Source organism: Zootoca vivipara, chromosome Z1 (assembly GCF_965207765.1).
Source record: "Zootoca vivipara chromosome Z1, rZooViv2.hap1.1, whole genome shotgun sequence".
NCBI classification, from domain to species: domain Eukaryota; kingdom Metazoa; phylum Chordata; class Lepidosauria; order Squamata; family Lacertidae; genus Zootoca; species Zootoca vivipara.
In genome coordinates this window covers 2,087,626-2,114,659 of record NC_142583.1, presented here as the reverse complement: position 1 = coordinate 2,114,659, position 27,034 = coordinate 2,087,626, and the positions used below count along the sequence as shown (strand labels likewise).

Below are 27,034 nucleotides of genomic sequence, written 5' to 3'. Positions count from 1 at the left end.
CAGGCACGTCCAACAGGTAGATTGTGATTACCAGTAGATCACTGGCTGGCTGTGGTAGATCACTGCTAGATCGCTGACACCCCTAAAAAAAGCTCACCCAAAAATTTCCTCCTCCCTAAAAAAAGCTGAACTATGACCTGAAGCCCTAAACAAAAATGGGCCTCCCTCCCTCCTAAAAGAAGCTCAACAAGTTTGACCTAAACCCAAAAAAACAGGGCTTCCCTTCCTTAAAAAAACTCAACAGCTTTGACCTGAACCCCCAAAAGGGGGTAGATCACTCCCAGTTTTTAACTGTGAGTAGATCAGAGTCTCTTGAGAGGTGGCCACCCCTGATCTAGAGCATAATGGTCTTTGTTTCTTGTCACCTCCGAAAGAAACTTCGCCACGGCCAGTGTAATATCATTTGACCCATCTTCCAAAAGATTTTCCTGGCAAATTTGCTAGTAAGGGTTTGATCAGTTGATCCCTTGCTTGTTCATACTGCCCACCATGGTTCATGCATGGATATGGTTCATGCAATTGACGTTCTGAGAACATGAAGCCTATTCTGGTGATTAAGATTTGATGTACTAATGAAAGTGCATGCAGCATATTTGAATACTGCCACAAAACATAATTATACAATTTCATTTCTCCCATTCCTATAAGGGTCGTGTGACTAGTGGCTGCGAGTACAGAACTGTATAGAATTTTTCATTGGCCTAAGAATCTTCGTGTATATATACCGTATATAAGCCATTTGCACATAACAAATAGGAACCTAGACAACACAAAACACTCTTGCTGTATGTAGGTTTTATTTTGTTTTTTATCTTATATTTTGGAAATGTACATCCAGGGGAGGCACCCAACTTTTGGAGCAATATTTTATCCACCCTGCTCTGTGAAGTCATTTTGTTAGAAGCACTTGAGTTTCCCATTTCTGGTTCCTTGGAAATTGGGGGAAGTGAGTTGCAGGTTCTTCTCTCTGTTCTAAAAAGCATGTGTCTTCCCCCCAGAGGATCCTGGGAATTGTAGCTTGTTTGGGGTTCTGGGATTTGTAGGTCTGTGAGAGGGAAGCTGCAATGCCCAGGATCAATTGGGGGATGTCCTGTGCTTCAAATGCTCATTGGATGCACTTTAAATAATAGGATCATAGAATGGTAGAGTTGGGAGGGACCCCAAGGATCATCTAGTCCAACCCCCTGCAATGCAGGAATCTCAGCTAAAGAACCCATGGCAGGTGGCCACCCAACCTCTGCTGAAAAACCTCCAAGGAAGGAGAGTCTACCGCCTTCCGAGGGATTTCCTCCCACTGTCAAACTGCTCTTGCTGTCAGAAAGTTCTTCCTGGAGTCGGAATCTCCTTTCTCGTAGCTTGAAGCTATGACTTCAGGTCCTGAGGGCCTCTGGAACAGGAGAAAACAAGCTTCCTCCCTCCTGCATGGTGTGGCTCTCATATCAATGTCCTGAGGGGGAGAGAGATGTTTCTCCACCCCATGCAGAATGGCAAAGGGTCTGTGCACCCGGCTGGTAAGAAGATGGTTGGAGTTTGGAGCCCAGCCAGGGGCTGGCTGTGGGCAGGATCCTTGCATTGCCGGGGGTTGGACTAGATGGCCCTTGGCATCCCTTCCAACTCTACCATGCTATGATTCTCTCAAGCAGCTAAAGGAACGGGCGGGGGAGCAAGATGCAGAACAAGGAGAGGCACAACCACACACCCCAACCACACCCTCTGGCCTGACCCACGGTGGCCTCATCCCAGCAGACTTTGACCCCCCTGATTTTATCTTTCTTAATTCAGCTGCCTGGCAACCCAGCACCCTGGCCCCTGTTTGCCAGCTGAGGTCACAAAGTGCTGCTTTTCAAGCAAGCCTTAAAATGCCCTGCAAGGGGGATGCCTCTCAGATGTCAGTGAGAGACTGAAAAATGAATTCTGAAGGTAGGAGGCCCAGAGGAGATGAGTGCTATAAAATTATTATTATTATTTGCCTCTCAGCAATGCAGCTCTGCAGACTTAGCCCCTTTTCCTGAGCCAGGAGTCCCAAATGGAAGGTGTTTTAAGGGAAAGGCTTCTAGCGGGCTTCAGCTTGCACGGGGCAGGAGCCTAGTGAGATTTATTTTATATTATTTCTTTGCACCATTGCTGCATGTGACCCTTGATCAAAAGGTCCTTTCCCCAAGGGGCTTACAATCTTTAGTATGCCACAGGGAGGGAACAGAGCAAGGTTGAGGTCCAGGGTGGATCCTGAGTCCTCCTGCGAGACATAAGCCAGGGGCTCTGAGATTAGACTTTGGGATTCCTGGACATTTCCTGAACATTTCCCTCTTCCTCTGTTTTTATTTTCCTTTCTGTCTCCTAGGTCCTAAGAGCCTATTGTGGCGCCGGAAGGAGAATGAAACTTTGGCCGTTGTGGTAGGTTAATTCCATGGGGAATCCATTCCCCACATGTGCAGGGAGGTCGTGGCACCGACCTGAGTGAAACAGGGCAGGGTTGGGGGGTTGCAGGCCTGTCTCGCCCCAGCCCCTCGCCCCCCTCCTTCCAAGCCAGGGGTGGGGCCATCATGTGCCCAGGCAGGAGCAGTGGTGACGTGGGCATGGGCAGCCTGGCAGGGGTGCTTGTTCTGTCCCCTCCTTCCCTGGGTCAGCTGGCCAGACCCCCTCGCCAGAGCTCAGGCTGTCCCTACAGAAGTTTGGGGGCTGCCCCCCCAGGGGCCCTATGTCTCCCCCGCAGGAGGGCCCTGCCTCCACTGGCTTGCCTGGCATGGGCTGATGCTTGTCCGCTCTTTGCCGCGCAGGAGAAGGAGGGATGTGTCTGGGGGGAGGCAGCAGAGGGAGGGAGGGAGCTGGGAAGGCAGACAGGAGGGGGGAAGAGAAAAGATGGGGGAATAGGGAGGGCACTGTGCCCCCGATGAAAATGACTGGGGAGTGGGGACGGCCCACAGGACCCCTGTCCCCTAGAGAGTACAATGTCCTTCTTCCTTCTCAGGGCCATGGTTTGGGAAAGGCGGCAGCAGCAGCAGCAGCAGCCCAGCAGCAGCCCAGCGGTGCAGCAAAATCCAGCAAAATGTGGAGGTATGCTGTGACCTTCCTTCCGTGGCAGCAGGGGAAGTCTTGCTAGCTGGAGGAGGAAGGCCTGATTTAGATATCCCTATACTGTAGTTTTATGGAGAGGGTTTCTCTCTGGTCCACCTGGACAGGGCAAGGGTCGTGATCCACTCCCAAGGCTGGGCTGGGGCAGTTTTAGGATGGCATGACCGGGGCGCTCACGCTGGGCTAAAACAATGCGGAAGAACAAGAGGGGTGGGTGCCAAAATGTAGGGTGGTACAGGCAGGGTCGTAGCTAGGGAGTGGTGAGGTGGGCCCCCGCCAGGGGCACATGTGAGGGGGGGGAATACAAAATGGGCTTTAAAATAGGTCCATAAATATGTCTATAATTAAAGATTTATGTGGGAGGCAGTGGAAGACAGGAGTGCCTGGCATGCTCTGGTACATGGGGTCACGAAGTGTCGGACTAGACAATAATTTCAAAAAGAATGGGGGAAATGCAGAGAATCCTTTACCAAAGAGTGCCCCCAAATATACACCTGGAGTTGTTGCGATTGATTTCTACAGGAGACTGCGGTTTTTAAAAGTCATAATTAGGAAAATTCGTAAAAATCACATACAAAAGAAACAGTATACAAGAAGTAAATAAGGAGGCCATTTACAGGATAAAGGAAGTTTTTTGTTTTTATGTTATGCTTTCTTTGTATAAGGGGATAGGAGTTGAATTTAGATAATTAAATTGTCAGTGGTGGTGGGTTTGTATGTATGAGTTGTTGTGGACTCTGTTGTAAATAAAGTAAAAAATAATAATTAAAAAAAGATCACCTAGCTACGGCTCTGTGTACAGGGTGCCTTTGACATTTGAAAGAGCAAAGTTGGCTCTTGGTTGGGCACAGTTCCAGATTAAAACCTGTGGAGGCCTCTAGGCAGTCAAAATATCGCTAGGCTCCTCGCAATGATCTCCTGATACATTTTTTATTTTACCAACCAACAATATTAATCAACCAATTTTATTAAGCAAAACAAACGGTATTTATTTTGATCCAATATTGCCTGGCCCATAGGCCGGTGCCTGCTCTGCCCATTGGGCAATCCAGCTGTGGTTGGGAATGCTTCTGCGGAAATGAATCCCAGAATTCCCCCCCCCTTTCCCGGTCATTCCTTCCTTCAGACAGAAGCAGAAATGGTGTGTGGAACTGGACCAGGGGAAGAAGTGGCTCTCCTTGTCTTCTTAGCCCATATTTTTCTGTAATTTCTGCATCCCATGAATATGTCCTTCCTGAGATCCTAGCCAACCTCAACTAGTGATCTCAGTTACCATAATGAACCTTGGAATAAACTATATACATAAAGGTAAAGGGACCCCTGACCATTAGGTCCAGTCGTAACTGGGGTTGCGGCGCTCATCTCACGTTATTGGCAGAGGGAGCCGGCATACAGCTTCCAGGTCATGTGGCCAGCATGACAAAGCCGCTTCTGGCAAACCAGAGCAGCACACGGAAACGCCGTTTACCTTCCTGCTGCAGCAGTACCTATTTATCTACTTGCACTTTGATGTGCTTTCAAACTGCTAGGTTGGCAGGAGCTGGGACCAAGCAACGGGAGCTCACCCCATCGCAGGGATTTGAACCACCGAGGCTCAGTGGTTTAACCACAGCACCACCTGGGTCCCAAACTATATACATATTATCATCATCTATATATATGTTTCTGGAACTCCTCCAACAAGTCAGACTAACTGAGCTTGTTTCTTCCTTAGGCGAGAGGCCAGCCAGAACAAGGGGGGGAAGGCTCCAACTTCAGGTAAGTGGAAATGCCAATTGAGTGCCCTATATTATAGGGATGCTTCCTTCCCATGTCCCATGCACCAGGCTGGTGCTAGCATGGCTGGGAGCCAGGCGCTTCCTCATTCCTCCATTTTCTTTCCAGGGAGGGAGCCTTTCCCCAAGGTTTACATCGTTCTGGCCAAATCCCTGGAGAGACGTGGCGACTCTCAGGTAATGGGACTGGGACAGAAGGGAGGGAGGAAGGGGTCCTTGTGAAACTTGGTTTGGGGGTCATAGGAACACTCTCCCCGCCTGTGGCTTCCAGGAAGTGCTTTTCATAAGCATTCCTCCCTCCAACCGGGTTGCCTTGCAATAACCCTCTCCACTACGCAATTGTCTCACCCTCTTTGAAAGCCACCTCATCCCAGGTGCTTTTGGGGGGGTCTGATTCCCCTGGGCTTCCTTATTCCCACAAGGAGGCGGCTCTTGCGAGATCGGCAGTGTGATCTTGTTCACAGACCTTACAAAGTCCCCACTGGTCCACAATTGCATGTGTCCCTCATTCCTTGACGATGACAGAAAGCCTGGAACTTTGGCGCATCTAACTGGTGTCCATTTAGCTTTGTGTTCTTGGCCCAAAAATCTATCAGAAAGGGGGCAGAAAGCAGGCGGGTGTCCGGGAAAAGAGACTTTGTCAATCCCCCCCAGCCCTGAACCCCAGGTGTTTTGACCCTATGAGATTCTGATTTGAGGTGCGATACCCAGAACACAATCCCCATGAAAGTGGCAGGCTTCCTGTTGAGAGCATCCACCACACCAGACCTTCAAAGGCCTCTTCCACCACTTTCACAGTCTTGGCTTCCACCAAGGAATCCTGGGAGCTGTCCTTTGTCAAGGACCTGCCATTGCCGACAGCTCCCATTCCCATTCCCAGCACCCTGAACACACTACAGGATTGCCAGGATTCTCCAGGACGCTGAAAGTGGAGAGAGAAGCCTTTCAATATTTGGTGCGACCAAGACAGCTGGATGGGCTTCTGAGTTGACCTTCTGTCCATAGTTTTTGGCCCGTCCGTCCCAGCCCCTTCTTCTAAGATGTCCTGCTTTCTCCACAGAGCCACGCCTCCAGGGATGAGGCTCCAGCGCCGGCTCCCAGGATGAAGGGCGAGAGACCACCCCGGCGGTTCCCGGCCCCTGACCCTTGCATGGCTACCCCACTGCCCCCTCTCCGTACGGGCATGGCTCCGTCCCGGCCCTACTTGGCACAGAAGCAGCAGCCAAGGTTTCCTCCCATTAAAACCACCTCAAGAGTTATTTCGGTGAGGGAGGAGACTTTGGCTGCTCCCTCTGTGCCAGGCCGGTCGGGACACAGCCATGATGCCCGTATGGAGGAGGACAAGTGGGGGAAGCTCATAAGATCAGGTAGGAGGAAATGCCCCCTTCCCAGCTCCCCACCCTCCTGGCCCAGACTGGGGCTAGCGTGGCTGGGAGCCAAGCGTCTGCTGATGTCTCCGTTTGTTTTGCAGCGAGGGAAAGGTTCAGCCTGGGAGCCGCCGCATCCTGGGAGGGACTGGAGCCGAGACGAGGGCCTCTCGCCTCAAAGGTACAGTAATGGGACAGGAGGAAGGAGGGGGGCCTTAGGAAACACACAAGGAAGGCCTGCAGAAGCATGCTAAGGGCCCATCTGGCCCAGCCGCCTCTTCTCCCAGGGGCCACCCAGATGCCCGTGGGAAAGCCACAAACAGTGGCAGAGCTAGGGGCTTTGGCACCCGGAGCGAGGGGGTGTGTGCCACGTGACTTTTCCTGCATCCTACCCGCCTTTCGTTGGGGTGCAGAGGGCGAGATGCTCCGCTCAGGTCTCCTCCACCTTTTTGTGGGGGGTCTTTACGCTTGGAAACCCAAAACTCACCTGGGGCCCTCTGAGCCTGTGCAAAGGGCATGTCCTTCACCCCAAGCAACCGAAAGGACTGTCTTTCTGCATAGAACCCTGCCTAAGCGTGATCCTCCTGGCTAGGCATGATTTTATTGCTTTATCTGAAGCACCGTCCCTGGTGTTTGGTCTGTGACAGACCATTCACCTGTTAAGGGATTCTTCCCTCAAAGCAGCGTGTAGCATTGAGGTCTCCCCCTGCCTCAAATATACCTTCTTTCTTGCAGGATTTCGCTCCTGCACCGCTGTGGCTGCTGCCAAAACCACCCCCCAAATAAAACAGGTAAGAGGAAATTTCTACAGAGCGGGGAGAACACCCTACAAGTTGAGAGTCCGTGTTCATGCTGTGGAGGCATTTTTGTAAAAAGGCTTATGCTGATGTTAAGAACAATTAATTTCTCATTAATTCCCTGTTTTCCGTAAGGGTTCAGGGACCATATAAGACCCCATGAGGTTCCCTGGCTGGAGATAAAATGACAGAGACCAATCAGATGTATTTCAAAGCAAAGCGGTGGTTACACCCGATCCTTTATTGCAAAATATAGAAGATATTGGCTTTACTGGCCAAGGGAGCCAGTGTACAGCTTCCAGGTCATGTGGCCAGCATGACTAAGTCGCTTCTGCCGAACCCAGAGCAGCGCACGGAATTGCCATTTACCTTCCCGCTGGAGTGGTACCTATTCATCTGTTTACACTCTGACGTGCTTTCGAACTGCTAGTGGGCAGGAGCAGGGACCGAGCAACGGGAGCTCACCCCGTCGCCGACCTTCTGATCAGCAAGCCCTAGGCTCTGTGGTTTAGACCACAGCGCCACCCTTCTCCCATTATATGTAATTAGTGTTGTTCATAATTAGATCAACAGTTTTCAAGCACATCATTCCATAAAATTAATAACCTTAGATCTTCTCTTTAAATAAAAAAATGGCATTCAGGTTGTGTAAGTGAGTGGATATAATGCAAGCAGATAACCATTTTAGAGGAATCTGCTTATATAGTACTTTCCTCTCCACAGATCATGCACTGGCTGGAGATATTGATTAGAAAGCTCCGCCATAAACCCCTGGCACTTGATTTATTTGACTTTTATCTATTTTCTTCATTGCAGGGTGCTTCATATACACCAGAATCATTGCACACAAGCAAATTGCAAAGAATGTTACATGCCTTTGTTTTACAATGTGTGCTCAACCCAAAGAATTAGATGAAGCAATATATTATCTTCCTACAGCAAAAAAATTAAAACTGCATTCAGCAATCAAGCTTTATTTGTGGAGCCAACCATTTCCTGAATCGGCTGTATTGTTCCAGATTTATGGCACTATTTTTATCACCAAGTGGATCTAATATCCTGCTGCAAACTTAATTGTAATAAATGAGCATATCCACTGAAAGTGGGTGGTTGCTGAACAACTCCAAGTACGCCTGGAAGATGCGGACCATTTGGATCCCTTCCAATCGGGATTCAGGCCTCACCATGGGACTGAAACTGCCTTGGTCGCGCTGTTCGATGATCTCCAGTGAGAGCTGTTTCCTAGTTCTGCTGGATCTCTCAGCGGACTTTGACACTATTGACCATAACATCCTTCTGGACCGTCTAGAACAGGGGGCTGCAACCTTTAAGACGAAAAGAGCCACTTGGACCCGTTTCCGAAGGAAAAAAAAACACTGGGAGCCGCAACACCTAAAATGAGATGCCTAAAATCAATGGCTAACAAGGGAGTCTTAAAATGCGTGACTTTATCTGGATCAAGCCACAATCCATAACCTAATTAATCAGAGCAAAGGACCGATTAGATTATGGGTTGTGGATTAATCTGGATAAATAAAAGCATTTTTAAGACCCCCCCCCTTGTTAGCCAGTGATTTTAGTTATCTCATATTTACAGGGTTTCAAAAGTCAGACAGTGGTAACTGACTTACAATCTGGTTTAAAAATAAGTATGGTGCCTGCTTTCAATTGAAATTAATAGTGCAATTCTATGCATTTGGAAGTCTCACTGTGATCAGCAGAGGTTATTCCCTGTGTGTTTAGGATTGTAGCCTAAATCCCTTCCAGATATTTTTTTTATGGTACTCATTTGGTGAGAAAAAGCAACTTTGCCATTTAGCCACATATTTCCTTAGCAAATTTGAAGCATACCTTGGCATTGATAACACTGCTCAATTATACATGTCTCAGAGTGAGTCATTTATAGGTCTGACGTGGCAATAAAACAGACACTGCTCTATTTCTGTGTTAAGAGTAATTTCAGGCCATTGAGCCACCAACTTGTACTTTAATGGAGTGACTCTTCCATGCAATGATTTGAATCCTAAGCTTCTATTCTGTTTATGCAAGGATTGGGAGGGGGGGAATAACAATTTTTGCCAACTACTCCCTCCATCTGCACTATAACTCATATCATTTCCAAGGTCCACCAACCCTCAGGAACAGATTTCCAGGAGTGCAGTTGGTGCAGAGTGAAGTGGGGGAACATTCACGTGACACACAGTGCTCTGTACACACCGCAGTCGTAATTACCTGCACCTCCCCTACACAAAATTAAAAAATTCCTTCAGTAGCACCTTAAAGACCAACTAAGTTTTTATTGTAACTCCCCTACACACACACTCTACCTTCTCTTTCCCTCACTGCGCCCAGGCACACAAGATAGCGGCTCCCGGCGGCCACGTCAGTGCCAGGGAACCTCGCAAAGCACGACCAAAGGAAGAGCATCGTGCGTGCGCCAAAAGGAGGGGGGAAAGGCAGAGCGGGCGAAGTGGGCGGCTGGGTAAAACGCCGGCTGGGTAAAGCGCGCACGCCTCTTCAAAATGCCGTTGACGGTGCGCGGCAGTGGAGGTCGCCGGCGAAAGTGCGTGCGCACGCTTTCCTAGTTCTGCTGGATCTCTCAGCGGCCTTTGACACCCTTGACCATAACATCCTTCTGGACCATCTAGACTCTAGGGACTGGGAGCTGGGGGCACTGTTATACAGTGGTTCCGCTCCTTCCTTCCGGGCCGTGTTCAGAAAGTGGTGGTGGGGGATGAGTGTTCAGACTCACTTGTGGGGTGCCTCAGGGTTCTGTTCTCTCCCCCATGCTTTTTAATATCTATATGAAGCCGCTGGGAGAGATCACCAGGGGGTTTGGGCTGGGTGTCCATCAGTATGCAGATGATACTCAGCTCTACCTCTCTTTCAAATCAGAACCAGTGAAGGCGGTGAAGGTCCTGTGTGAGTGTCTGGAGGCGGTTGGAGGATGGATGGCGGCTAACAGATTGAGATTGAATCCTGACAAGACAGAAGTACTGTTTGTGGGGGACAGGAGGCGGGCAGGTGTGGGGGACTCCCTGGTCCTGAATGGGATAACTGTGCCCCTGAAGGACCAGGTGCTCAGCCTGGGAGTCATTTTGGACTCACAGCTGCCCAGGGAGGCACAGGTTAATTCTGTGTCCAGGGTGGCTGTCTACCAGCTCCATCTGGTACCCTACCTGCCCACAGTGTCTCACCAGAGTGGTGCATGCTCTGGTTATCTCCCGCTTGGACTACTGCAATGCGCTCTATGTGGGGCTACCTTTGAAGGTGACCCGGAAACTAGAACTAATCCAGAATGCGGCAGCTAGACTGGTGACTGGGAGTGGCCGCTGGGACAACATAACACCAATCCTGAGAGATCTACACTGGCTCCCAGTATCTTTCCGAGCACAATTCAAAGTGTTGGTACTGACCTTTAAAGCCCTAAATGGCCTCGGTCCTGTATACCTGAAGGAGCGTCTCCACCCCCATCGTGCAGCCCAGACACTGAGGTCCAGCGCCGAGGGTCTTCTGGCGGTTCCCTCATTGCAAGAAGCCAGGTTGCAGGGAACCAGGCAGAGGGCCTTCTGTTTGATGCTGTATTGTTTCTAAAATTTGGTTGGAAGCCGCCCAGAGTGGCTGGGGAAACCCAGTCAGATGGGCGGGGTATAAATAAATTATTATTATTATTATTATTATTATTATTATTATTATTATTATTATTATATTTCAGCTCTATTCTTTACCATTATTAGGCCAAACGTCTAGAACTTTCCCTGTGTGCACAACTTGGAGAATCTTGACCCTTGGTTTCCTTTTTCTAGGTGTTATGACAAATGATTGTATGTTTTCATGAAACAAGCTGTGTTATACTAGGCCACACTATTTGTCTGCCTAGACTCTAGGATCACACCCTTAGTGCCTCCATCTCTTGCAGGCCACTCTGACAAGGGGGTGAGGCCACCCACTTGCCAATCCCCTGCCAATCAGATAACATTTAGGTGGGGTGGGGGGCACTATTTAGCCCATTATTCTGAATAAAGTATTAATCTCCTGCCCAGTGGCGGGCTTTGGTAATATGGTGTCCTGAACGAGGACAAAATCTGGAAGCCCCCAAAATTTGAGTAAAGGTAAAGGTAAAGGGGCCCCTGACCATCAGGTCCAGTCATGTCCGACTCTGGGGTTGAGGCGCTCATCTCGCTCTATAGGCCGAGGGAGCCGGCGTTTGTCCGCAGACAGTTTCCGGGTCATGTGGCCAGCATAACAAAGCCGCTTCTGGCGAACCAGAGCAGCACACGGAAATGCCGTTTACCTTCCCGCTGTAGCTGTACCTATTTATCGTGCTTTTGAACTGCTAGGTTGGCAGGAGCTGGGACCGAGCAACGGGAGCTCACCCCGTCGTGGGGATTCGAACTGCCGACCTTCTGATCAGCAAGCCCTAGACTCTGTGGTTTAACCCACAGCGCCAAAATCTGGAAGCCCCCAAAATTGGAGTAGACACCTGTAAATATAACCCTTAGGTATTGTCAGAGGTTATTACGGCTACTCTGGAGTATCGACTCTGCACCCGCTTGTCTTTAAACAGTCTTTATTGGTGCATGCTATGTACAGTGTAAAGTGGTGTCAGAAAACAAGTCTTCTCAGTCCGATCCAGAATCCGGGACTGCCCCTCTCCGCCCCCTTTTCCAACATAAAAGACGCGGAACTGACAGTCTCCTCCCTTTCCGTCGTCTCCTCAATTCCGGAACCGGGGGCAAAGATCTGCTCTCCATGTTTTCCCTTTCCCCCTGCTCCTCTCCCTCATTTCCTGGCTGTGGTGCTCAGGCTCTTCCAAGGTATCAGAGCCCTGAATCCTCTTCCTATTTCCTGCTTAGCCTCTGCTGAGTCTGCGCTCTCACGACTGCTGGTCGATGAGCTGCTCCTGATTAGAGGCGGGGGGTTCCTGTACTCCCTGCCTCTTACAGGTACCGTGTTTCTCATATTATAAGACATGTCTTATATTTATTTTTTCCTCAAAAAAAACACACTATGGCTTATTTTCAAGGGATGTCTTATTTTTTTCCTCCTCCTCCTGCCGCGCCCGGCATTGCTGCTGCGCCTATCACTATGTCTTATTTTCGGGGTATGGCTTATATTCCTTGAATGCTTAAAAATCCTGCTATGGCTTATTTTATGGGTATGTCTTAAAATATGAGAAACAGGGTATTATTATTAATATTAATATTATGATTCCCCTTGGCTCGGAAGTCCTGTGTGAGGCAATGACCTGCACCACCTTAAATCCGTCCCTGCCCTGCCATCTACCTTCAGTGGATTTGTGGGTTGCTCTGAAATATGTGTCCTTACCCACACTTCATGGGCTGTGGCTTCCACGCCTAGGGAAACACACCTTTCCTTACTCCCTTAGTGAATTATTAACAGCTGGAAGCATTTTGTCCTGTCTACCATGTCCTTCTAATTCCACAAAGATGCAGCTGCCCTAAATAACAGTACATCACAGCAACACGTAGCCCAATCCTTCTGAAAATCAATAATCACAGCCAGTGCTTTTTTTCTGGGGGGATGGATACCCCTAAACATTTTGTGAATCTTTGTACTTTTGTCTATTTACTATATTTATTTTCTCCCAATTTGAACTAGAAAATGGTGATTTTCTTGAGTCAAAACGAGAGTACCCCTCAACATTCTTTTTAGAAAAAAAGCACTGATCACAGTGAAACATCTTTTTGTCAGGTCACCTTTTGTATCCAAGAACCTCAGACACTGCCTCCATTTTGCTGAAGCAGTTTCCTTTGGTACATGCTGGACAGTGAAATGGACTTAATTTGTGAGGTTTGTTTTGTTTTTTGGTCTGTCTTTTCTACGATAGAAAAAGATAGTTTGAAGAACATTAACTTTCGTTGCACCTCCATGTTACTAGATCTCACTAGCTTAGGATGTGGACAGGTGGGTCAAGAGGTGACCTTGTGCATCCATTGTGGATGCATGCCATAGTTCCACCTGCTACCAGTGTGGGAAGCATCTGCACATGGAGGCACTAATTCACACAAAATGCACTTCCACCTGAACCAATTGTATCTCAGTTGCAGCTCCCCTTCCCCAGGTAATCACATTGCTGGTTACATCAGCTGAACCATCCTGAAGAGTTATTAACTTGGCCAGGGGAAGGACACATTCACTGTGCGATCAACATGTCGGGGAGGAAGGGTCAAGGGCAAAAGTTAACTTCTGGTAAATTCCCCTTCCCTAATATAGAGTCTACTTTCCAGTTCAATATTTTAAATATTTTATTTTTCAATTTGCAGAAGTTTTTAAAAAAGATTGGCATGGCAAGCCTTTCCGGGTTATTGACAAGTATCTTGCCATTTTCCTATTTTTAGTCGTCCGGTGACATCTGGAGCACTCCTGAAAATGTACCCTTGTAACCTGAAAGCACATGAATCTAAATAGCATAAATTCTTTTTTGTCCATTGAGGCCAATTCCCTAATCATCTGAGTTGAATCAATTTTTTTGATCAGGCACAAAACAGTCCTATGCATGACCCCTCAGAAGTAAGTCCTATGAGACTCCCAGATAACTGTACAGGATTTCAGCCATAAATATCCATTAAAACTTTACAGTGGTTATTCTTTCAAGTTTTAATTGCTTTAGCGCCCTTAAATAGTTTGTCCTTCCTGGAAAAGAATTAACTGGAGTCTTACGACTAATTGGTAATTTCAAGTTCCTTGCATCTATTCTGTTAAAAGGGTTAAACCAACTTCACAAGAGTGCCGGGGGCCTTTTGCTAGATCAAAAGAACAATCATCCTGGGGTTTTATAATCAGTAAAACATAACTTAGTTTAAAAAGTAAAGAACAGCCTGAGCTTCTACCTTCACACCCTGGTTCTGCACTTCCCAAAACAGTTTGGCTATTTACTGTTGGATACTGGAGACTGCAATGCAAGGATAGGGAAAAGCCCTCCCAGTCTTGTTAGACTACAATTTCCATCATCCTTATTGATCATGTTGGCTGGAGCTATGAGCCCAACATCCAGAGAGTTGCGCATACTTTGTGTAATAGATGGACCCTGGGCTTCATTGATCAGGGATATTTTTACATTTTGTTTTTTAGTTATATTGAAAGTTGCAAGAAGGCCGTATGAGGAATAGTTGAGGGTGTTGGATATGCTTTGCTTGGAGAAGAGAAGGATGAGCAGTGATATGATGGTCATCTTCAAATACTTGAAGGGCTGTCACCTCAAAGATGGGACAAGCTTGCTTTCTGTTGCTCAGAGGGTAGGATTCAATGGATTCAAATGACAAGAAAGGAGGCTTCTGGTTTGTCGCCCGATCTGACCGGCAGGGTTTGTCTCGAGCTCCGAGACAGCCCAGCTTTGCTAGGGGGGGGGGAGGCTGCGTAAGCGCCGCAGCGCCCCAAAAGAGTCCCAGAAAGAGCGTTCTGGGAACAAAGTGTTCAGCGGACGCCCCAATTTTGGCGATTCCCCAAGTCTTCGGAGAGCTCTAATAAGAGCCCCAGAGCGAAGGGTTGCAGTCGCGGGGGCCATTTTGAACGTCAGTGTTACCCTAGTGAAGTGAAGCTTCGAGCCGGAGGTGGTGAGCGGCAGATTCTTCCAAAACACAAGATCCGGAAAAATTGGACTCCGTGAGTAAAGGACTGAAGTTGTATTTTATTAGTTTATAATTCGGAACGGGAGTGAGACCTAAAAAAATGGAAGCTATCTCCTCCCACAGATCGATTTAAGAAGCAGCCGAAAAATAGCCGTAGCCGGGAAAAGAAATATATTTTCTATTAAGAAACTTCCAAGGACTTAAAAAAAAGACTCTCCCCTTGAGGCAGGGTAAAAAATCCCCTGCTACGACGGGATTTAAAAGTGGGAAAAGCCTTATCCCTCTCCGGAGACGGCGGTCCTGACAGACCAGCGAGTTAAAGGGGTTGGGAAATGAAAAGGAAAAGACTGAACTGACTTTGTGAGCTACTTTGTTTAAAAGTTTTTAGAGGAGATTATAACAGTATTTAAGAAGAAACAATGCAGCCAGTTTGTGCTAAAGGTTCATGGAGGAATTATGTAGCAACCATCCCCGTTCTCTCAGGAAAGCGCTGACCTTGATACGGTCTAAAAATGTCAACAAAAGTTTATGCACCTGGATTTCAGCAGGATGTTCTGAAACTGCTCTGGGAATTGAGAGTGTGTCATGACATACTACAACAGCGAGAAGGGGAACAACATTCACAAGTGGAGGACAATATTATCAACAATTCAACATTAGAAGAAGACATTAAGGCCAATGAACTGAACGACAGTGACATTTTACAGACTGAGGATAGTAGAGTTAAGACGGAAACGTCAGAGGAAGATACCAAGGTTTGGGACTAGAGTTCCAGCATTGAGGAAAAAACAGAACTTTTTTGGACACCAGAGCATTTGCAAAGCAACAAGTGCTCAAAGAAAGGGAGAAATCCAGGGGAACAGAACTGTTTGGGTGGTAAAACATGTTAGGAAGGGGGTGGGATGAAAAAGGAAAGATGTTTCTGCTATTATGACGGATTAAAAAGGATGGAAAAACTGGACTGCGGACTTTGGATCTTGCTGGAATGGAAGGGACTGGCTGGGACGGGGGGGGGAGAAAAAACCGAGAATAAATGGAAAAATTAAAAATTGGGAAGGTAAAAAGGATTTAGATGTATGGAGGTATAGTACTTGGAAAGAAATTGCGGCAACGGAGGAAAGGATAGTTAATTTTATGGGAAGTTAGGAGTAATAATTAATTAAAATAAGGATGGAACAATAGAAGGGACGATTGGGCTCTTCGCCCCTCTCGTTTCGCCCTTGCTTTCTGGGGACTCCTGGTGGCAGGGGGGGTCCCGGGGGTGGGGGTGGTGGGGGAGGAGGGAGTCCAATTGGAAAAAGAATTATTCCGGACCCTTCCTTGCCCCCAGGGACCCATCGTGGCAGGATGGGTCCCGGGGGTGAGGTGGGGGGACGAAATAATACTAAAAGAGAATTCAGTAGAGAGAAAAGATGGACAGTATGTCAAAAATAAGATTGGGAAGTTTGAAAATAGAATGGGGATTATGAATAGAAAACTGCTCAACTGAGTTTTAAAAATGCGAATATGGAAGGGGGGAGGTAGGGGAAGCCCATATACATAAAAATGTTTATGAAGAATGAACAGATATATATATATATATATATATATATATATATATATATATATATATATATATCTTTCTCTTTTTTCTTTTTTTCCTTCTTTTTAGCTTTTTTCTTTTGTGGGGGGAGGGGATTATTTTTCTTTTGGGGGGGAGGAGGAGGGTGGGATGGGTTTTTTTCCTGCTTTTTCTTCTTTTTTCTTTTTAGTAGACATGTATGGATAGATAGTTGGGCAGACACTCTTTTCTGTCCTGCCTCGTAACTCAGGGCCCACTGGTGGCAGAAGAGGACTCTGGGGGAGGGAGGAGGGGGAGGGGGATAAACTCAACTATAAAATGGACCACCTTCAGCTATCCACCCGGCACGGGACCTTCTCGTGGCAGGAGGGGGCTCGTGGGGGGTGGTGGAAGAGGATGGAATGAATTTGACATGTGTTTTCTATGTTTATCTTGTAAAATCAATAAAAAATATTTTTTTTAAAAAAAAATCAAATGACAAGAAAGGTGATTCTGACCGAACATGGTAAGTGTTGTTCAACAGTGGAATGGACTCTTCTTGTTAGAACCTAAGACAAAAATACTTTCCAGAATGTATAAACTGTTGCTTGAGTGGCATACGAAAGATGAACAAACAAAAAATGTTATGATTTTGTGGGCAAAGGATGTTGGTCATAATATCATGATTGAGGAATGGGAAAAACTGTGGCAAGAGAATATCAAGTTTACTGCGTGTAGTCTTTGGAGAGAAAATATAATGAAAATGATGTATAGGTGGTATCTTACACCAGTAAAATTAGCAAAGATTTACCATAACCATGATAATAAATGTTGGAGATGTAAGAAAGAAGAAGGTTCATTTTACCACATGTGGTGGACATGTCCACTAGTAAGTGACTTCTGGAACAAGATTTATAATGAACTCAAGAAAGTGTTGAAAAACACATTTGTTAAGAAACCAGAAGCATTTCTAGTGGGCATTGTCGGGAAGGAGATTCCAAAGAAAAATGTATCTTTTTTTATGTATGCTACGATGACGGCTAGACTTTTGATTGCTAAGAACTGGAAATTAAAAACACTACCAACGATTGATGATTGGCAGATGAAGATGATGGAGTTTATGGAATTAGCTGAGATGACCGGAAGAATCCGCAAGCAGGGGGAGGAAGCGATGGAAGAAGAATGGAAAGATTTCAAACTGTATTTAAAAAATCATGCTAAAGTAATAGATCAGAAATTAAGTTGTAAATAGACTGTGGAATTTATGAATATGTTATATGAAAGGAAGAAAATAAGATTATACAAGGTGATTAAAATGGTATAGAATTTGCTAAGTATAATTGTGCTAAAGAACCACAGGGAGGGGAACCCGAGGAGATCCCAATATACAATGTGAAGTGATATAAGAATTTGTGTTTTATATGTATTTGTTTTTTCTTTTTCTTCTTTCTGCTTTACTATTGTTGTTTTTTTGAAAAGTATAATAAAAACATTATTATATAAATATATATATAAAAGGAATGGACTCTTCTTCCTTGGAGGATGCTAAGTAGAGGTTGCATGGCCACCTGTCAGGGATTCTTCTTCAGCTGTGATTCCTGCATTGCAGGGGCTCGGACTGTATGGCCCTGGGGGCCTCTTTCAACTCTATAATAATTAGAATCATAGAGTTGGAAGAGACCACAAGGGCCATCCAATCCAACCCCCTGCCAAGCAGGAAACACCATCAAAGCATTCCTGACAGATGGCTGTCAAGCCTCTGCTTAAAGACCTCCAAAGGAGACTCCACCACACTTCTTGGCAGCAAATTCCACTGTCGAACAGCTCTTACTGTCAGGAAGTTCTTCCTAATGTTTAGGTGGAATCTTCTTTCTTGTAGTTTGAATCCATTGCTCCGTGTCCACTTCTCTGGAGCAGCAGAAAACAACCCTTCTCCCTCCTCTATATGGCATCCTTTTATATATTTGAACATGGCTATCATATCGCCCCTTAACCTTCTCTTCTCCAGGCTAAACATACCCAGCTCCCTAAGCCATTCCTCATATGGCATCGTTTCCAGGCCCTTGACCATTTTGGTTGCCCTCCTCTGGACACGTTCCAGCTTGTCAGTATCCTTCTTAAGGTGGTGCAGGTCATTCCCCCACCCCCACAGCCAAGGGGACTCATAATATTAATATGAATAATAATACCTAAAGGTTATATTTACAGGTGTCTACTCAAATTTTGGGGGCTTCCAGATTTTGTACTCGTTCAGGACACCATATTACCAAAGCCCGCCACTGGGCAGGAGATTAATACTTTATTCAGAATAATGGGCTAAAGAGTGCCCCCCAGCCCCACCTAAATGTTATCTGATTGGCAGGGGATTGGCAAGTGGGTGGCCTCACCCCCTTGTCAGAGTGGCCTGCAAGAGATGGAGGCACTAAGGGTGTGATCCTAGAGTAGGCAGACAAATAGTGTGGCCTAGTATAACACCTCCTGGCAAATAGAAGGGGAAGAAATGGAGGCAGTGAGAGATTTTACTTTCTTGGGCTCCTTGATCACTGCAGATGGTGACAGCAGTCACGAAATTAAAAGACGCCTGCTTCTTGGGAGAAAAGCAATGACAAACCTAGGCAGCATCTTAAAAAGCAGAGACATCACATTGCCGACAAAGGTCCGTATAGTTAAAGCTATGGTTTTCCCAGTAGTGATGTATGGAAGTGAGAGCTGGACCATCAAGAAGGCTGAGCGCCGAAGAATTGATGCTTTTGAATTATGGTGCTGGTGGAGACTCTTGAGAGTCCCATGGACTGCAAGAAGATCAAACCTATCCATTCTTAAGGAAATCAGCCCTGAGTGCTCACTGGAAGGACAGATCCTGAAGCTGAGGCTCCAATACTTTGGCCACCTCATGAGAAGAGAAGAATCCTTGGAAAAGACCCTGATGTTGGGAAAGATTGAGGGCACTAGGAGAAGGGGACGACAGAGGACAAGATGGTTGGACAGTGTTCTCGAAGCTACGAACATGAGTTTGACCAAACTGCGGGAGGCAGTGCAAGACAGGAGTGCCTGGCGTGCTATGGTCCATGGGGTCACGAAGAGTCGGACACGACTAAACGACTAAACAACAACAACAGTATAACACAGCTTGTTTCATGAAAACATACAATCATTTGTCATAACACCTAGAAAAAGGAAACCAAGGGTCAAGATTCTCCAAGTTGTCCACACAGGGAAAGTTCTAGACGTTTGGCCTAATAAATTAATGGTAAAGAATAGAGCTGAAATAATAATAATAATAATAATAATAATAATAATAATAATAATAATAATATTTATTTATTTATACCCCGCCCATCTGACTGGGTTTCCCCAGCCACTCTGGGCGGCTTCCAACCAAATATTAGAAACAATAAAGCATCAAACAGAAGGCCCTCTGCCTGGTTCCCTGCAACCTGGCTTCTTGCAATGAGGGAACCGCCAGAAGACCCTCGGCGCTGGACCTCAGTGTCCGGGCAGAACGATGAAGGTGGAGACGCTCCTTCAGGTATACAGGACCGAGGCCATTTAGGGCTTTAAAGGTCAGTACCAACACTTTGAATTGTGCTCGGAAACGTACTGGAAGCCATTGAAGGTCTCTTAGGATTGGTGTTATGTGGTCCTGGCGGCCACTCCCAATCACCAGTCTAGCTGCCGCATTCTGGATTAGTTGTAGTTTCCGGGTCACCTTCAAAGGTAGCCCCACGTAGAGCGCATTGCAGTAGTCCAAGCGGGAGATAACCAGAGCATGCACCACTCTGGTGAGACACTGTGGGCAGGTAGGGTACCAGATGGAGCTGGTAGACAGCCACCTTGGACACAGAATTAACCAGTGCCTCCCTGGGCAGCTGTGAGTCCAAAATGACTCCCAGGCTGAACACCTGGTTCTTCAAGGGCACAGTTACCCCACTCAGGACCAGGGAGTCCCCCACACCCGCCCGACCCCTGTCCCACAGAAACAGTATTGTCAGGATTCAACCTCAATCTGTTAGCCCCCATCCATCCTCCAACATCCTCCAGGCACTCACACAGAACCTTCACCGCCTTCACTGGTTCTGATTTAAAAGAGAGGTAGAGCTGAGTATCATCTGCATACTGATGAACACCCAGCCCAAACCCCCTGATGATCTCTCCCAGCGGCTGCATGTAGATGTTAAAAAGCATGGGGGAGAGAACGGAACCCTGAGGCACCCCACAAGTGAGAGCCCAGGGGTCCGAACACTCATCCCCCAGCACCACTTTCTGGACACAGTGCCCCCAGCTCCCAACCCCTCTAGACGGTCCAGAAGGATGTTATGGTCGATGGTGTCAAAGGCTGCTGAGAGATCCAGCAGAACTAGGAAACAGCTCTCACTGGAGATCATCGAACAGCGCAACCAAGGCCGTTTCAGTCCCATGGTGAGGCCTGAATCCCGATTGGAAGGGATCCAAATGGTCCGCATCTTCCAGGCGTACTTGGAGTTGTTCAGCAACCACCCACTTTCAGTGGATATGCTCATTTATTACAATTAAGTTTGCAGCAGGACATTAGATCCACTTGGTGATAAAAATAGTGCCATAAAGCTGGAACAATACAGCCGATTCAGGAAATGGCTCCACAAATAAAGCTTGATTGCTGAATGCAGTTTTAATTTTTTTGCTGTAGGAAGATAATATATTGCTTCATCTAATTCTTTGGGTTGAGCACACATTGTAAAACAAAGGCATGTAACATTCTTTGCAATTTGCTTGTGTGCAATGATTCTGGTGTATATGAAGCACCCTGCAATGAAGAAAATAGATAAAAGTCAAATAAATCAAGTGCCAGGGGTTTATGGCGGAGCTTTCTAATCAATATCTCCAGCCAGTGCATGATCTGTGGAGAGGAAAGTACTATATAAGCAGATTCCTCTAAAATGGTTATCTGCTTGCATTATATCCACTCACTTACACAACCTGAATGCCATTTTTTTATTTAAAGAGAAGATCTAAGGTTATTAATTTTATGGAATGATGTGCTTGAAAACTGTTGATCTAATTATGAACAACACTAATTACATATAATGGGAGAAGGGTGGCGCTGTGGTCTAAACCACAGAGCCTAGGGCTTGCTGATCAGAAGGTCGGCGACGGGGTGAGCTCCCGTTGCTCGGTCCCTGCTCCTGCCCACTAGCAGTTCGAAAGCACGTCAAAGTGTAAACAGATGAATAGGTACCACTCCAGCGGGAAGGTAAACGGCAATTCCGTGCGCTGCTCTGGGTTCGGCAGAAGCGACTTAGTCATGCTGGCCACATGACCTGGAAGCTGTACACTGGCTCCCTTGGCCAGTAAAGCCAATATCTTCTATATTTTGCAATAAAGGATCGGGTGTAACCACCGCTTTGCTTTGAAATACATCTGATTGGTCTCTGTCATTTTATCTCCGGCCAGGGAACCTCATGGGGTCTTATATGGTCCCTGAACCCTTACGGAAAACAGGGAATTAATGAGAAATTAATTGTTCTTAACATCAGCATAAGCCTTTTTACAAAAATGCCTCCACAGCATGAACACGGACTCTCAACTTGTAGGGTGTTCTCCCCGCTCTGTAGAAATTTCCTCTTACCTGTTTTATTTGGGGGGTGGTTTTGGCAGCAGCCACAGCGGTGCAGGAGCGAAATCCTGCAAGAAAGAAGGTATATTTGAGGCAGGGGGAGACCTCAATGCTACACGCTGCTTTGAGGGAAGAATCCCTTAACAGGTGAATGGTCTGTCACAGACCAAACACCAGGGACGGTGCTTCAGATAAAGCAATAAAATCATGCCTAGCCAGGAGGATCACGCTTAGGCAGGGTTCTATGCAGAAAGACAGTCCTTTCGGTTGCTTGGGGTGAAGGACATGCCCTTTGCACAGGCTCAGAGGGCCCCAGGTGAGTTTTGGGTTTCCAAGCGTAAAGACCCCCCACAAAAAGGTGGAGGAGACCTGAGCGGAGCATCTCGCCCTCTGCACCCCAACGAAAGGCGGGTAGGATGCAGGAAAAGTCACGTGGCACACACCCCCTCGCTCCGGGTGCCAAAGCCCCTAGCTCTGCCACTGTTTGTGGCTTTCCCACGGGCATCTGGGTGGCCCCTGGGAGAAGAGGCGGCTGGGCCAGATGGGCCCTTAGCATGCTTCTGCAGGCCTTCCTTGTGTGTTTCCTAAGGCCCCCCTCCTTCCTCCTGTCCCATTACTGTACCTTTGAGGCGAGAGGCCCTCGTCTCGGCTCCAGTCCCTCCCAGGATGCGGCGGCTCCCAGGCTGAACCTTTCCCTCGCTGCAAAACAAACGGAGACATCAGCAGACGCTTGGCTCCCAGCCACGCTAGCCCCAGTCTGGGCCAGGAGGGTGGGGAGCTGGGAAGGGGGCATTTCCTCCTACCTGATCTTATGAGCTTCCCCCACTTGTCCTCCTCCATACGGGCATCATGGCTGTGTCCCGACCGGCCTGGCACAGAGGGAGCAGCCAAAGTCTCCTCCCTCACCGAAATAACTCTCGAGGTGGTTTTAATGGGAGGAAACCTTGGCTGCTGCTTCTGTGCCAAGTAGGGCCGGGACGGAGCCATGCCCGTACGGAGAGGGGGCAGTGGGGTAGCCATGCAAGGGTCAGGGGCCGGGAACCGCCGGGGTGGTCTCTCGCCCTTCATCCTGGGAGCCGGCGCTGGAGCCTCATCCCTGGAGGCGTGGCTCTGTGGAGAAAGCAGGACATCTTAGAAGAAGGGGCTGGGACGGACGGGCCAAAAACTATGGACAGAAGGTCAACTCAGAAGCCCATCCAGCTGTCTTGGTCGCACCAAATATTGAAAGGCTTCTCTCTCCACTTTCAGCGTCCTGGAGAATCCTGGCAATCCTGTAGTGTGTTCAGGGTGCTGGGAATGGGAATGGGAGCTGTCGGCAATGGCAGGTCCTTGACAAAGGACAGCTCCCAGGATTCCTTGGTGGAAGCCAAGACTGTGAAAGTGGTGGAAGAGGCCTTTGAAGGTCTGGTGTGGTGGATGCTCTCAACAGGAAGCCTGCCACTTTCATGGGGATTGTGTTCTGGGTATCGCACCTCAAACCAGAATCTCATAGGGTCAAAACACCTGGGGTTCAGGGCTGGGGGGGATTGACAAAGTCTCTTTTCCCGGACACCCGCCTGCTTTCTGCCCCCTTTCTGATAGATTTTTGGGCCAAGAACACAAAGCTAAATGGACACCAGTTAGATGCGCCAAAGTTCCAGGCTTTCTGTCATCGTCAAGGAATGAGGGACACATGCAATTGTGGACCAGTGGGGACTTTGTAAGGTCTGTGAACAAGATCACACTGCCGATCTCGCAAGAGCCGCCTCCTTGTGGGAATAAGGAAGCCCAGGGGAATCAGACCCCCCCCAAAAGCACCTGGGATGAGGTGGCTTTCAAAGAGGGTGAGACAATTGCGTAGTGGAGAGGGTTATTGCAAGGCAACCCGGTTGGAGGGAATAATGCTTATGAAAAGCACTTCCTGGAAGCCACAGGCGGGGAGAGTGTTCCTATGACCCCCAAACCAAGTTTCACAAGGACCCCTCCCTCCCTCCCTTCTGTCCCAGTCCCATTACCTGAGAGTCGCCACGTCTCTCCAGGGATTTGGCCAGAACGATGTAAACCTTGGGGAAAGGCTCCCTCCCTGGAAAGAAAATGGAGGAATGAGGAAGCGCCTGGCTCCCAGCCATGCTAGCACCAGCCTGGTGCATGGGACATGGGAAGGAAGCATCCCTATAATATAGGGCACTCAATTGGCATTTCCACTTACCTGAAGTTGGAGCCTTCCCCCCCTTGTTCTGGCTGGCCTCTCGCCTAAGGAAGAAACAAGCTCAGTTAGTCTGACTTGTTGGAGGAGTTCCAGAAACATATATATAGATGATGATAATATGTATATAGTTTGGGACCCAGGTGGCGCTGTGGTTAAACCACTGAGCCTAGGGCTTGCCGATCAGAAGGTCGGCGGTCCGAATCCCCACGACGGGGTGAGCTCCCGTTGCTCGGTCCCAGCTCCTGCCAACCTAGCAGTTTGAAAGCACATCAAAGTGCAAGTAGATAAATAGGTACTGCTGCAGCAGGAAGGTAAACGGCGTTTCCGTGTGCTGCTCTGGTTTGCCAGAAGCGGCTTTGTCATGCTGGCCACATGACCTGGAAGCTGTATGCCGGCTCCCTCAGCCAATAACGCGAGATGAGCGCCGCAACCCCAGAGTCGGTCACGACTGGACCTAATGGTCAGGGGTCCCTTTACCTTTATGTATATAGTTTATTCCAAGGTTCATTATGGTAACTGAGATCACTAGTTGAGGTTGGCTAGGATCTCAGGAAGGACATATTCATGGGATGCAGAAATTACAGAAAAATATGGGCTAAGAAGACAAGGAGAGCCACTTCTTCCCCTGGTCCAGTTCCACACACCATTTCTGCTTCTGTCTGAAGGAAGGAATGACCGGGAAGGGGGGGGGGAATTCTGGGATTCATTTCCGCAGAAGCATTCCCAACCACAGCTGGATTGCCCAATGGGCAGAGCAGGCACCAGCCTATGGGCCAGGCAATATTGGATCAAAATAAATACCGTTTGTTTTGCGTAATAAAATTGGTTGATTAATATTGTTGGTTGGTAAAATAAAAAATGTATCAGGAGATCATTGCGAGGAGCCTAGCGATATTTTGACTGCCTAGAGGCCTCCACAGGTTTTAATCTGGAACTGTGCCCAACCAAGAGCCAACTTTGCTGCTCTTTCAAATGTCAAAGGCACCCTGTACACAGAGCCGTAGCTAGGTGATCTTTTTTTAATTATTATTTTTTACTTTATTTACAACAGAGTCCACAACAACTCATACATACAAACCCACCACCACTGACAATTTAATTATCTAAATTCAACTCCTATCCCCTTATACAAAGAAAGCATAACATAAAAACAAAAAACTTCCTTTATCCTGTAAATGGCCTCCTTATTTACTTCTTGTATACTGTTTCTTTTGTATGTGATTTTTACGAATTTTCCTAATTATGACTTTTAAAAACCGCAGTCTCCTGTAGAAATCAATCGCAACAACTCCAGGTGTATATTTGGGGGCACTCTTTGGTAAAGGATTCTCTGCATTTCCCCCATTCTTTTTGAAATTATTGTCTAGTCCGACACTTCGTGACCCCATGTACCAGAGCATGCCAGGCACTCCTGTCTTCCACTGCCTCCCACATAAATCTTTAATTATAGACATATTTATGGACCTATTTTAAAGCCCATTTTGTATTCCCCCCCCCTCACATGTGCCCCTGGCGGGGGCCCACCTCACCACTCCCTAGCTACGACCCTGCCTGTACCACCCTACATTTTGGCACCCACCCCTCTTGTTCTTCCGCATTGTTTTAGCCCAGCGTGAGCGCCCCGGTCATGCCATCCTAAAACTGCCCCAGCCCAGCCTTGGGAGTGGATCACGACCCTTGCCCTGTCCAGGTGGACCAGAGAGAAACCCTCTCCATAAAACTACAGTATAGGGATATCTAAATCAGGCCTTCCTCCTCCAGCTAGCAAGACTTCCCCTGCTGCCACGGAAGGAAGGTCACAGCATACCTCCACATTTTGCTGGATTTTGCTGCACCGCTGGGCTGCTGCTGGGCTGCTGCTGCTGCTGCTGCCGCCTTTCCCAAACCATGGCCCTGAGAAGGAAGAAGGACATTGTACTCTCTAGGGGACAGGGGTCCTGTGGGCCGTCCCCACTCCCCAGTCATTTTCATCGGGGGCACAGTGCCCTCCCTATTCCCCCCATCTTTTCTCTCCCCCCCTCCTGTCTGCCTTCCCAGCTCCCTCCCTCCCTCTGCTGCCTCCCCCCAGACACATCCCTCCTTCTCCTGCGCGGCAAAGAGCGGACAAGCATCAGCCCATGCCAGGCAAGCCAGTGGAGGCAGGGCCCTCCTGCGGGGGAGACATAGGGCCCCTGGGGGGGCAGCCCCCAAACTTCTGTAGGGACAGCCTGAGCTCTGGCGAGGGGGTCTGGCCAGCTGACCCAGGGAAGGAGGGGACAGAACAAGCACCCCTGCCAGGCTGCCCATGCCCACGTCACCACTGCTCCTGCCTGGGCACATGATGGCCCCACCCCTGGCTTGGAAGGAGGGGGGCGAGGGGCTGGGGCGAGACAGGCCTGCAACCCCCCAACCCTGCCCTGTTTCACTCAGGTCGGTGCCACGACCTCCCTGCACATGTGGGGAATGGATTCCCCATGGAATTAACCTACCACAACGGCCAAAGTTTCATTCTCCTTCCGGCGCCACAATAGGCTCTTAGGACCTAGGAGACAGAAAGGAAAATAAAAACAGAGGAAGAGGGAAATGTTCAGGAAATGTCCAGGAATCCCAAAGTCTAATCTCAGAGCCCTTGGCTTATGTCTCGCAGGAGGACTCAGGATCCACCCTGGACCTCAACCTTGCTCTGTTCCCTCCCTGTGGCATACTAAAGATTGTAAGCCCCTTGGGGCAAGGACCTTTTGATCAAGGGTCACATGCAGCGATGGTGCAAAGAAATAATATAAAATAAATCTCACTAGGCTCCTGCCCCGTGCAAGCTGAAGCCCGCTAGAAGCCTTTCCCTTAAAACACCTTCCATTTGGGACTCCTGGCTCAGGAAAAGGGGCTAAGTCTGCAGAGCTGCATTGCTGAGAGGCAAATAATAATAATAATTTTATAGCACTCATCTCCTCTGGGCCTCCTACCTTCAGAATTCATTTTTCAGTCTCTCACTGACATCTGAGAGGCATCCCCCTTGCAGGGCATTTTAAGGCTTGCTTGAAAAGCAGCACTTTGTGACCTCAGCTGGCAAACAGGGTCCAGGGTGCTGGGTTGCCAGGCAGCTGAATTAAGAAAGATAAAATCAGGGGGGT

The 27,034-nt window shown here is 48.0% G+C and overlaps 2 protein-coding genes across 2 annotated transcripts; one reads left to right on the top strand and one right to left on the bottom strand.

Annotated features, from left to right (window-relative positions):
* The first annotated feature begins 1,545 nt into the window (after nucleotides 1–1,545).
* Nucleotides 1,546–8,949, top strand: LOC132592690 (uncharacterized). Its single transcript, XM_088657269.1, has 9 exons — nucleotides 1,546–1,920; nucleotides 2,342–2,394; nucleotides 2,969–3,054; nucleotides 4,787–4,830; nucleotides 4,957–5,024; nucleotides 5,908–6,214; nucleotides 6,319–6,395; nucleotides 6,950–7,005; nucleotides 7,828–8,949. Exons 1-8 carry the CDS (start codon nucleotides 1,908–1,910, stop codon nucleotides 6,998–7,000), a joined length of 699 nt encoding a protein of 232 aa, XP_088513395.1. The 5' UTR covers nucleotides 1,546–1,907; the 3' UTR covers nucleotides 7,001–7,005; nucleotides 7,828–8,949.
* An 11,181-nt stretch (nucleotides 8,950–20,130) lies between these two features.
* Nucleotides 20,131–26,998, bottom strand: LOC132592692 (uncharacterized). The gene is made up of 9 exons (XM_088661158.1): nucleotides 26,867–26,998; nucleotides 26,393–26,445; nucleotides 25,732–25,817; nucleotides 23,925–23,968; nucleotides 23,731–23,798; nucleotides 22,540–22,846; nucleotides 22,359–22,435; nucleotides 21,749–21,804; nucleotides 20,131–20,926 (listed from the first exon to the last, which is right to left on the bottom strand). The coding sequence occupies exons 1-8, from the start codon at nucleotides 26,877–26,879 to the stop codon at nucleotides 21,754–21,756; spliced, it is 699 nt and encodes a 232-aa protein (XP_088517284.1). The 5' UTR covers nucleotides 26,880–26,998; the 3' UTR covers nucleotides 20,131–20,926; nucleotides 21,749–21,753.
* Nucleotides 26,999–27,034: the final 36 nt, after the last annotated feature.